General features: G+C 41.9%; 1 protein-coding gene and 1 long non-coding RNA gene across 6 annotated transcripts in view; one reads left to right on the top strand and one right to left on the bottom strand.

Moving 5' to 3' along the window:
• Window positions 1–3,637, bottom strand: part of LOC146575261 (NACHT, LRR and PYD domains-containing protein 12-like) — a 33,494-nt gene extending 29,857 nt beyond the window's left edge. For all 5 annotated transcript variants that reach the window (XM_085269888.1, XM_085269891.1, XM_085269893.1 and 2 more), the window contains exon 1: window positions 3,508–3,637. In XM_085269888.1, the coding sequence (XP_085126014.1) occupies window positions 3,508–3,617 (110 nt within the window). In that variant the 5' untranslated portion in view covers window positions 3,618–3,637. The remainder of the gene's footprint in view (window positions 1–3,507) is intronic.
• Window positions 3,638–7,421: 3,784 nt separating this feature from the next.
• On the top strand, window positions 7,422–8,920 carry LOC146575260 (uncharacterized). Its single transcript, XR_014892103.1, has 2 exons — window positions 7,422–7,519; window positions 8,011–8,920. It is a non-coding gene; the product is annotated as an uncharacterized LOC146575260 (long non-coding RNA).
• The last annotated feature ends 3,360 nt before the right edge of the window (window positions 8,921–12,280 follow it).

Genomic DNA, 12,280 nt, shown 5'->3' with positions numbered 1-12,280 from the left:
TTAGAAACATCTGGAAATAGTTATAAAAAATGCTGCGTAATAAAGAAAAATAGTGTAGATTAGTTTGAGTTGTGTTTAGCTGAGCTGTGTCTTTAATCAAATCTAAACTGAAGAGTTCATTTTGTGGAGGAGCAGCAAGACTTTCAGTGTTACTCTCAGAGAAAGCCTCCCAAATGTCTGTTGTCTTACTAGTGGAATTATCTGGAAAATGAACCAATTCTTATAAGCTGCTTTTCTATATGAGCAGTCAAAGCATTTTATACAGCGTGCTTCATTCACACAAGCACTTCTTTTTCTAACAATGCCACTATGATGGATGCATCGGAGAGCAAGTCGGGGTTCCATATCTTGCCCAAGGATACCGTGGCTGACTGGAGCAGCCAGGGATCAAACCTCCAACCTTCCAGTTAGTAATTCTACCTGCTGAGCTACAGTCTGTACTTCCTGAACAACACACCCTCCGTTTGTTTCTCCTCCTTTTTTGACCACAAAAATAATTCTAAAACTTTTCGTTATAAATACAAAAATGTTCTGTTCAAATGGCTTTTAATGAGCCTTATAAATGAAACAGTTTAAAAACATCGAACTACTAAATCAAGGGTAGCCTGAATTTACAGTCACACTGAACACAGCAAGTGTCCCTGCTCTCAGATACAAAATCTGCCTTTAAAAGTTAAGAGTAATGAAATCAGCAGTTCTGATTCTAGAATTTGTACTCTCACACACCACTTGTGCATTTTTGTTGTTTTGATTTACATACGTTGATATTGTGCTGTAAACAAATGATGAGAACATTTTCTAAAACCTTTGAGTGTCCATCAGGATCCTGTAGAAACAGCTTCCAGCTCAAACATCAATATTCTGAATTCTGTTTAGAAAGAAAAAGATTTCTAGAAAATTCTCTAAAGAATTCATCATCGGTTTTGTTTTCTACTATTTTTTTGAAATGTCCCTCTAGCACAGATTTCTTTAGTCACATGTCTTTCTGTGTCTTCCATACAAACATTAAACATGCAAACACTCAACACAGCAACACTGAAAGCATTTGAGTGTAACTTTCATTCAAATTAAACTTTATACACAATTACAATAATGGAAAAAATGACTAAATATTAAAACACTACAACCACTGAAGAAATAAATAAAACCAATCACAATCAACAACAGAGTACGATAATAGAACAATAGAAGAGACATATCATACAATTCATATACGTTCATGTGATCTCTACATTCAAAAAACCCAGTAACCTTCAATCCTTCATTTAAATTACATTTCAATTCCAGCTGGCAGCTGTTGGAGTCAAACTGTTAAATGTTGTCATTGTTACTTAAATTTGTAAGTCTTAGTTCAAGCAGCAGGATCAAAGACATTCCTTTGTTTCCTCCGCAACCAGTCTGCTGGTGGGGGACATCCCCAATGTGAATCATAGTTCACATTTTATTATGGGGACATCCTATCTGAAGGTTCTGTTTTCTTGGTTAATAAGCTTCCTGCTTTTATTACCCTTTTGGTGAGCAGGATGTCACACAAACGCACCTCCAAACACAAATACACACACACACATTCAAGCACATGCATATACACACACACATACATAAGGAGGTCTGGTTTCTTCGCCAGTTTTCAAGGAGGGTTAAGGATGGTTTCTCCACTGAAAGGAGGTTTTTCCTCCGCCGCTGAGGGCATTGAGCGTTTGGTTTCTCCACCAATATGTAAGGAGGCCAGAGCTCTCACTGGTGCCTATTTTGTGTGTGAACGAGATGAAATACATTGCAAAGTATTCAGTGGGCAGCACGTAGTATGTAGATCATTGAAGGAAGAAAGTAATGAGTTTGTGCACAAAGCAGATGAAACAGTGAGTGTGAATGTGTCTGACGTCACTGTGTGTGTGAGCCACAGAGAGGAGTGAAAGACAAAGTCAAACATCCAAACTCAGCCTGCAGTTCTGTTCTGTGATTCTACATTTGACTATCCGTTGAGTTTGGTGTGCACTTCTGCTTTGTTCAGATGCATTTAGATACATCACCTCCACTCTCCTGTCTTTCCTTCTCTACCATTGCCTCCTAACTGGGGATGGGTACCGGTATCCGGTGCCATTATGGCACCAGTTCTGACATAAACGGTAGTAACCAGACCAAAAAGCAGCGCACATTTCAGTGCTTTTTTTCCTGAGATGTCATACACTTTGGATTCTAGCCAATCATTTTACGTTTCCGAGGATAGTAGGCGGGTCCAGGTACGTACGTTCTTTTAGAGCAGAGCTACAGATTAAAAATGTCCAAGGTGAAGCGGTCAAAAGTCTGGCTGTACTTCACAGCAAAAGATGCAAACTCAGCAGCAACAAGTGCTTCAAGCTGATACTGTGATACTGTCAAAGGAGGTAACACCTCAAATCTGATGAATCAGGGTGGCTGTAGCTCAGGAGGTAGAGCTGGTCACCTACTGATCGGACGGTTGATGGTTCGATCCCAGGCTCCTCCAGTCTGCGTGTCAAATATCCTTGGGCAAGATACTAATCCCAACTTGCTCATTCTGATATTTTCCTTTAAAATTTGATGGTATAATTCATCTGAGTTTACACTTTATCTGCATAAATACAGAAAAACAGACCCAAACACCAGAAACCATCAGCAGAGAAAATCAGAGTTTTTCTCTGCTCTCTTTGCCACAGCCCATCCCAGCAGCAGCTGAAGCAGCTGACTGTCACAACACTGAATAACACTTTAGGAGGAATTTCAGAGGTCAGTAAAGCTCCAGTTTCAACATCAGTTAATTAATCATAGTTCATCACAAATGTTAACCTGGCTGGCACACATGTTATTGTTAGCCATTTAAATATTAGCAGTTAGCTGAGGCCACAAGAAGAAGAGGCCCTAGAAGAACAATGGATGATAAGATGAGATTTTCAAGACTAGGCAGAGACGTGTTTTCCTTTACTGTCTCTTACAGAGGAGGGAGCAGATACCAGACGAGGTCACGGAGGTACGGGGAGGATTCGCAGCAGACAGCAAGACTGCCACGTCCATGCGAGAGAGCCATGGCTACGATAATCTCTGTTTTTGTCTCACTATATAATGTTGTACAGCCCATGTGAGGGTTATCCTCTCTGTGGACCAGATGCTTGATTTCACACAGAGGTCCACCAACTGAATTTGATCAGTTATGGAACGATTTACCTCGACAGGCTCCTTCACTCGCTGCTTTTAAACCTCCTTTAAAACATACTTTTACTCCCTGACCTTTGACCCAGTGTGACATGTTGACTCACTACCTCAGACAGCTTAAAAATAGTCTTTTTGTTTTTTGGTGCTGCCTAAAAGAACCGTAAAATATCTGCCCTATATACAGTTATGTTCATATATTTTTGTACTACATCAGGAAACTCAAAAACATAGTTTGTAATATTTTAATCCTTATTTTTAAAACTGTTTTTGTCATTTTTCTTCTCCATTGCATCAAAAATCATTATTTACACTGAATAAATGAGTCAGCAGCTCTCTTACATTGTTGCTGCAGGTTCATTACTGAAGTCTGGAGGTTCTCCTTTGGACCAGTCACTCCTCACAGACACACAGCTGGATGCTGCAGATCCTGCTCCATCCTCTTCCTCCATCTTCTTGATGTCAGGGTGGAGTTAGTCTGAGAGGCAAACACACACACTCAGAGGTGCTGTTGTACTGGAAGCATCACACTGACGGGTTTCTAAAGTTCTCATTGATCATTTCATGGAGTTTCTGTGGTAAACACTGTCCTGTGACGTATGTGTTATGGTGAGGGTCATGAGGGCTAACCAGCCCCACTCCTTACTCCTCATGTTTCAGCCTGAAGCACAATAACAGCCTAAACCTAACCAGGAGGCTGTAACCTGAAAGGGACTTCATGGTTAGAAATAAAGGTTCAATGAAATGAAGCAGATCATAAAAACATGAGTTCCAACTTTAAAAGAAGCATCCACACGATGACGGCACAGCAGAGGAGCACTTTCTCTAACACACTGATTCAGTTCCACTGACACAAGGACACACATAGGAAGACACACACACACAAGCCTTTATAAGAAACAACACAATCATCTGCGCTTGACTTGTCAATCCAAGTCCTTAGCCCATGAGCCCGCGGTATCACACCACAGATATTCCCTTACTTTGAAAAAATAAAGCCAGTTTTCAGAACAGACCAGGGCCCTGTTTCAAGAAGCCGGTTTAGTGCAAACTCTGAGTAAGTATACCCTGAGTTAACGAAAACTCTGGGTTTTCGGTTTCACAAAGCGAGTTTAGATTAATTCTGAGTGAGTTACTATGACGACACACTCCGTGAAGCTAACCTGCCCCCTAGCAGGTTTACTTCAACTAACCCTGACGTTCTCCGCCTCTGTGTCGGAAACCTGACTGTAGGAAGTGTCAGACATGGCGTGCTCCTTCCTTGAAGAGCCAGTAGATCGTGAAGCCCAAATTCTCCGCAGAGCTCTCCGCCGGGAGAGAGTGATCAGAGCGCGTTTGGACATTTTATCATTTCCTGATGATTTTCTGTGCGAACGTTACCGTTTCTCAGCACAATCTATAATTTATTTGAATAACATCCTCAGGCCTAATATTGCTCATGTGACACATCGCGGACATTCTCTCAGTTCTGTACATATTATTTGTATCGCACTTCGGTTTCTTGCAAACGGGAGCTTTCTGTATAATATTGGTGACGCTGAGCACGTTTCCAAGGCTACCGTCTGTCGGGCAGTCAGGAATGTTACAGTTGCACTGAAACGTCTCCTGTACTCGTTTGTGGTGTTCCCCGGTCACAGACCCACAAGATTCATCAAAGAGGGATGCCACAAAATTGCAGGTATCAGGATGACCAAAACTTAATTCATGATGTGGTGATACTTGAACTACTACTTAAATTTTACATTTATTCTCACGGTTCCCAGGCGTGATTGGCTGTATAGATGGCACTCACATTCCAATCATTGCTCCTTCAGTAAATGAAGGAGACTATGTGAACAGGAAGTCTTTCCACAGCATTAATGTACAGGTACATAGCTCCCTGTAGCATTTCAAACTAACAAATTATTTCATTATAGTAATGGATGCTAATTTGTGTTCTCTGCACTGTGAAGATCATATGTGATGCTGCCAACATTATCACAAATGTGGAAGCCAACTGCTCAGCCTCTGTGAGTGGTGGTGGTGGACGACCTCCACCTGTTTTTCGGGCCTCCGCTTTTTTCCTGTTGGCTATAACGGGTCACATTTGAGCATACAGAGTAAGCAAATATGTACTTGTAATGTGCTCAGATAATTTCAATAAGTGCTTACAGAGGGGAAATTAATGTAGCCTCTAACTGCAATTGATTTACATGGGACAAACAGACCAAGCACTATGGCTCATAATACAATTACACCTTACCTGTTTGGACTATATTTTTATATTTCATTTTTACTTGCTGCCAGGAACGTTTGGGGCCTGTTGGGTTGCACCTGCGCTCACATCACATCACAAAATAAAATGTATGAAATAAAAAATAAAATATAATAAAATAACGTGTTAAATGGGTGGAAATCCCTCGATCAATGTTTAAATTAACACTCACGCATTGACTCTGTCGGCTATGTTTTGCCGTGCATGCTCCCTTTCTTTTGCAGCTGAGGCTGTGTTACTTTTTTTCCGCAAAATTTGCATGTTATCGGCATATACTGCCATCAGAATTTCGGCCTCAAGCGCTGTAAAATACATTGACCGCGCCTTCTTTCCCTCCGTCTCCATGGTGACTCGCTTAATCTGTGCTCCACTAATCAGGGCTTTATGTATCCTCGTGCGCGCGTTTAACTTGGGGTTAAAGCAACTCCGCGTTGACTGAACTAATTGTTATCAGCCTTTCTGAAACCGAATATTCCGAGTTGGACAGTTCGGTGTTACTCAACCCTGAGTATCGTTTTTCACTCTGAGTTTTCTAAACCGGCTTCCTGAAATAGGGCCCCGGGGCCCGTTCTTCGTACCTCGCTAAGTAAGTTAGCTGGATTTGATTGCTGACGATTTCGCGTGATCTTGGGTCGTTCGGTTCCCCGAAGCTCATCCGGGACTTGCTGCCATAGCAACAGAGCCGTAAGCAGGTCCCGAGCAGGTTTACTTTATGTAAACAGGATTAGATCGCGGCCACTCAGGTATGTCCGCTTCATGTATACGAAAGCAACAGCGATATTTTACCACTGTTTCACCATAAATAAATAACATCAATGTAACTAAAGATAATGCAGCACCTGATCCTGTTATTGATTTCACACAGATACATACAGGTCATTTCCTAAAAAAGGGAAATGTACTATTAACATTCTATTACATGTATGTGATTATTACAGATGTAATTCATATTTCAGAGTAGTAATAGTAAATTACTTCGTGTAATCAAGATGAGAGACCACGGCTATAAAAGCGAAGGTGGATTTGGGAAGTCTGTCGCAGTCATATCCTGTCCGTTTACGCGAGCCACCCATTGTGGAAGGTGCAAGATTGATAAGGAGAGTCCTCAGAATCCAGCGTATATTGCGGGATAGACAGGATCCTTTAGCTCAGCGCGACAGTGTGCTCATTGAGAGATATCGATTTTCCCGTGAGGGTATTATTTACGTAACCAACTTGTTGACGAGGGGGTGCAGGACCACCACCTGTCTTTTTTTGCTCTGCCCTTTTCTTGGTTGCTGTTATAAACAAACAAACAGATTATTTCAGGGTCTCTTTCCAAGAGACTAAAAGCAATATAAGTGATAAATATTACCATTCTGTAGAATATTCTTATATTTCACTTTTACTTGTTCCCATGTTCTAGTGGGTCCTGTTGTGGCTCTAATGTGAAAGAGGATATAATATAACATATTATAATATAATATAATGTAATATAATATTGGATAATATAGTGTGATATGATAAATCTACCCTACCGCCTACTGGTGTTGGCCAGAGGGGCCGATGGTGCGATATGGCAGCCTGGCTTCTGTCAGTCTGTCCCAGGGCAGCTGTGGCTACAACCGTAGCTGCCTCCACCAGTGTGTGAATGTGAGAGTGACTGAATAGTAGCATTGTAAAGCACTTTGGGTGCCTTGAAAAGCGCTATATAAATCAAATCCATTATTATTATTATTATTATTATTGTTGTTATTATTAAATTACTTACGAGTTTAATTTGTCAGCAACTTCCTGCCAGCCCTCTCTCCTTGCTTTTGCAGCCTTTGCAGTATTCCCTTGCGTTTTAATTAAACTCTGAAACTCCTGAAATCCCTCACTCAGGAGTTCTTGCTCTGCTGCCGAAAAATACCGAGCGCTCTCCTTCGACATTTTCGCCGACCAATCAAAGGGTTGCCAATCAATGTTTCTACTATCGATGCGTAGCCCCTTTTACGACACCCAGTGATGTCACATTACTTCATCCAGCTGTACTAATCGTCAACAACAGGTGTGTTCGGAGAACCGGGATAGCGAGCTCACGGTTAGCGCGATGATTTGGTCTTGGATGTAGTAAGCGAGGTAGGAAGAACAGACCTGATGTTTATGCTACAGCCTGTTTACCGATATAATCAATATCAGATATCAGAGCAACAGAAACCTCGGTGATCAGGACGCTGGGACTGAGAACAGGAAGTGGCTCAAACGTCACAGTTTCATAACGTCACCCTGAACTCCACTCACAGAGTTTCTGTCGCCATTGTTGTTTTTAAAGTCCCGTGATAAAGGCGGGTCTTTCTGTGAATCCGCACGCTCATTGGCTAATAACTTGCGATTGACACACCGTTATCCAATGAGCGTGCGGGAACTTCCGACATAAAGTTGTTTCCTTTGAAAAACCAAAGTCTGATTATTTTTGCCTCCACTGACGGAGCCTGTTGCTCCCGCCACAGAGACACAGTAATGTCAGAGCGGTGTTTACACTCACCCTGCCTCAGCACAGCTCTCACTCTCCTCCTGCTCTCTCACACTAAACGGAGGCTCAGCTAAACTCACTTCCTCTCTACTTACAGGAAACCAGCGCTCAGAGGAGCCGACCGGCCTCACATTTCACCCACAGACACGAACAGCGTGGAATTATTTTATGTCATAAGAAGAAACATATTCATGTTAACACTGACCGGCCTCAGCTCCACCTTCCTCCTCCTGCTACTCTGAAGGCTTTCACTTTCACTGCTCCGCCCTAAACACAGAGGATGCTGGGACTTGTAGTTTTTTCCTTCCGGTGTGGTCTTCCTCTTTGTTTGTTTGTTTGTGTTCAAGTTATTTCGATCATGTAAACATCAACAGAACACGTGAAGCCACACAGAGTTTGTATGTCGAGGTGGGTAGGAGGGTTTGAGGGTTAGTCACTATGGTCCAGCAGTCCATTCTGAAATTTCTCAGAGTAACAGTGTGACTAAGGAAACAATGCTGCTCAGTTAGAAATGGTTTGTTAGAAATATTATTGTGAATCCAGTTTCTAATAGTTATTGTAGGAGCCATATGAGTTGTTCCTTTTTTGACTAAGTGGGTTGGTTTAAATGGACTCACTGTATTGGTGCACGGGTGTGGGGTGTGTCTCATGGGTGTGGTAGATGATAAATGTGGTTGCACTCACCTAGTGATGGCCAAATGAAGCTTTCCGAAGCACTGAAGCTTGTATTGAAAAACGGTTCATTACTCGAAGCTTTTCAACACAGTCCTCTCCGGTGACATCTGGTGGTGAAAATTTTGAAGAGCAGCTTGAATCTGCAAAATAAAACGGACTGCTCAATCATCGCTGCTCACTCAAGAGTGGAGTTCTCTCTGATATTGGGCCACCGTTCCGTTGCTTTGAACATGTAATTGGTTTTGTTTTCTCGATTGGGGGGCTGAAAAAAAATGTAATGCGTATCTGCGTAATACATTTTGATCAATAAACTTTCCCTATTTAAACATGCACTATGGTGGCCTTTCTTTGCTCATAACTCCTTGATGTTGGTAAATACAATAAGTGAGCAATATATATAATATACATATGATAACGCACAGCACATTATGGAGTATGCCCCTGCTGTGGAGTCCTGCCTCCATCTACTTGTCGTTTAATCACAGCTGGACAGGTTCATACAAAATATTAGATGAGGCCAATTGTCCTATACATATTTTTGACCTAGGGGTGGGATTGATTGTGAACTGGAAAGGGAAAATGCTTAGGGAGCTGAGTACGGCTGCATCGTCACTGATTTGTAGAATCATTTTGATTCGATACAGGATCCGATTCAATTTGATTGGAATCTGGAAAGTTTTGCCTCAGTCAGAAATATTACAATTCTGATCATTTAACAGTATATATCCATAATTTCGTATCTATTAAAAGAAAGCTGACACATGTGAGACTTAGAGATGTAAACAGAGAGTTATGAAACCTGCAGCTGCAGAAGCCAGCGAAGAAAAAAGAGGCAAACACAGCGCGGACCTGACGACGCACCAAAATCTGACTCTGACGCGTCGGGTCCGCGCTCTGTGTTCACGTTTGTATGCAGAATCCGTAAACCTGCTCCCAGTTACTGTTTTAGCTGCATGGTGTTTGACGACATGTTGTGAGGTTTAACCTGAGATGCTGGCGTTTCAGGCATAATAACGTTAATTTACAAATCGACACGGGATTTTAATGAATCAATATCACTTTATTCAATTTAGCATGGATTGTAATCAGAAAAGCATAATCAAAACCCATCCCTAATCAAGAACTTGCAAAGTAAAAACATGATCAATGTAAGGTAGCCCTTTTGTTATTTACATTTAAAAAGAGGATTAGTGTTACTGTGCGCTGGCTGAGTCTGTTTCTTTTCTTAGAAATAGTTTCTCCTGCCCTGGAGAAAATCCACTTGCATGGAACAGAAGAGGCTGTGGAGTGCAGGAACTACACTGCAAGTTGGTAGATATGCAGGTAATTCCTGGGTCCTGCAGACTATCATGTAACACTGATGTAGCGCTAATGAGTTAATACAGGCTAGGGATTGAGTGTGATTATTATTAATCAGAAGATTTAGGAATGCTACTGGAGCTGATGGGCAGTAATTAAATACACACAACACAAAATGCTTTTGCAGGTACCATGTATTTAACCGAAAGCAAAGAAAATTAAGAAAAGAAAATGAAAGCTTAAATAATCATTCCTGCTGTAGCTATTTAATTAATAGAAAAACCCAGTGGGGGTGCACAAAGGCAACTAAGCAAATTCTTCTGGCTTATACCAAGCAATATAGATTCTCAAAAAAAGTTCCCCATAAATAACATGTTAACATCGAAAACACTGATCCACACTGAAGTCCATGAGTTTTATCTGAATATCCATGAGAGATGTCCAAGCGCTATTGTCCATAAACGGGGGAACTGGTGTGTATGATTGTGGAAATCAGTGTATTCGGAAATTACGGGACAGAGCGTCGCCTTTGATAGCTTCCTACCAGTCCAGTGGAAGCTTCAATGCAGAATGAGTCCTGCTCCTAGCCGTTCATTGGCTCGCCATCCTTTTCCATACCCAAAAAAGGTTCACCTGGCCTGCATTAAATAAACAAGGCCAATAAGAAATCACAAGAACAACATACAAAAATGTCAGCCAATTAAGCTAAATACATTAAGTTATTCTTGTTCCTGTGTACACAATTTATAAAAATAAACAATATATTGGTTAAATATAATATTTCTAACCAATAAGGATTTAACTGAAAACATTTCAACTGCTACATACATACATACTATGTAGCTCCACAACATTTGTTATTCAACAACTATCAGTCAAATCAAAATCAAATTGTTTGGACCGGCAGCAGCCGATTAGGGTCAGCTGGTAGCAATACAAACAGTCAATTAAAAGTTCAAACTCACCAATTCCATTCTGTTCAGTGCACAACAACATTATGGCTCTGGCTCACAGTAATCAGCATCTAAGTTGCATAAGTTAGTTGGTGTTAAGAAAATGCATTAAAACGGGAAAAGCAAATGTTTGCCAATACACACCTGCAACAGCTCTGTCACCTGGCTTGCCTCCACGCATCTGACGGGAGGAAGCCGGGACAGGCTTACTATGACCTACATGCCATTCGATTGGCTGAGCAAAGTCATGTGGTTGGAGTCATGCATTTGTGATGCGTTCAATGGCAGGAAATAAGTGCAGGAAATTACTCTGGGTTACACCCTCCCCCCTTGAATACATGCACGTCCCGTTGCATGACAACACTACACAATATGTACGACTGAAGGGTTAGAATTGGTGGTTGCGGTGGTCAAAGCATCTGACAGACTATGTAACAGAGACTGAACAACTGATATCAATGGATTGCCTAAGCGGGCATACTGAAGTCGCCTAGGTGGTGATCTGTGACGCGTTGACCGCCTCAGAGGGGGGTCAATAACCGAATCTGAGCAATTAAGAGTTGGTAATGTCACAGGACTAGGCTCGGCCGCTAAGTTGTCAGAGACTCCAGGATCGGACAAGTCTGTAGACACGGTTTCAAGAATGGGTTCGGGTAAGATTTCAAGCAAATCTTCCCCCGATGTCTCATCAGCGTCAAACTCCAATGGGTCTTCCCTCTGGGATCCTGACAGAGCTTCTCCAGCTGATTCCATTTCTGGTGTAGATGTTGGAGGAAGTCTTTCCTCCTCACCACTGGGAAAAGACTGTAGGGGGTTGAGAGACTTCTCCACTCTAAACTCCATTGGGAGCGGGGCAAGGTGGACAAAGGTCGGTTCAAATACATTCTCTTCAACATAGTACTCAGGAGATTCCTGTTGTTTCTTGGCCTGTTGACGAGTTAAAGAGGGTGTGATTGGAATAGTCTCATCTGATGGTCCTGACTCTGTTGCAGGAAGAAACCCACACGGAAGAAGGAGATCTCTGTGCAATGTGCGAATTGGGCCGTCTTTGCATTCTGGTTTTACAGTGTAGACGGGGAGATCTTTGGCACATTTCAGCACTACAAAGACATCTGGTTCCCATTTGTCAGCAAGTTTATGTTTGCCCCTCAGCCTCATGTTCCGTACCAAAACTCTGCTTCCAACTTCTAGCTTGTACGGTATAATACGTTGGTCAAATCGAGTCTTGTTCCTCTCAGCGTTCTTTGCAGCATTCTTTGAAGATAGCAGATAACTTTCTTTCAACCTAGCTTTTAAGTCTTGTACATACTGTGAATGTGTCTGTTGTTCTTTCTCACGTACAGGAAGATTAAAAGCGAGGTCAATGGGGAGACGAGGACAACGTCCAAACATTAGTTCGTATGGGGTGTAGCCAGTGACTTCATTTTTGGTACAGTTGTA

The sequence above is a fragment of the Mchenga conophoros genome, linkage group LG4, assembly GCF_057382185.1.
Source record: "Mchenga conophoros isolate Kocher_MC1m ecotype Shallow Benthic linkage group LG4, M_conophoros_male_GT1.1, whole genome shotgun sequence".
Taxonomy (NCBI): domain Eukaryota; kingdom Metazoa; phylum Chordata; class Actinopteri; order Cichliformes; family Cichlidae; genus Mchenga; species Mchenga conophoros.
The sequence above is the reverse complement of the archived record's forward strand: the minus strand, read 5'-3'. Positions and strand labels throughout refer to the sequence as shown.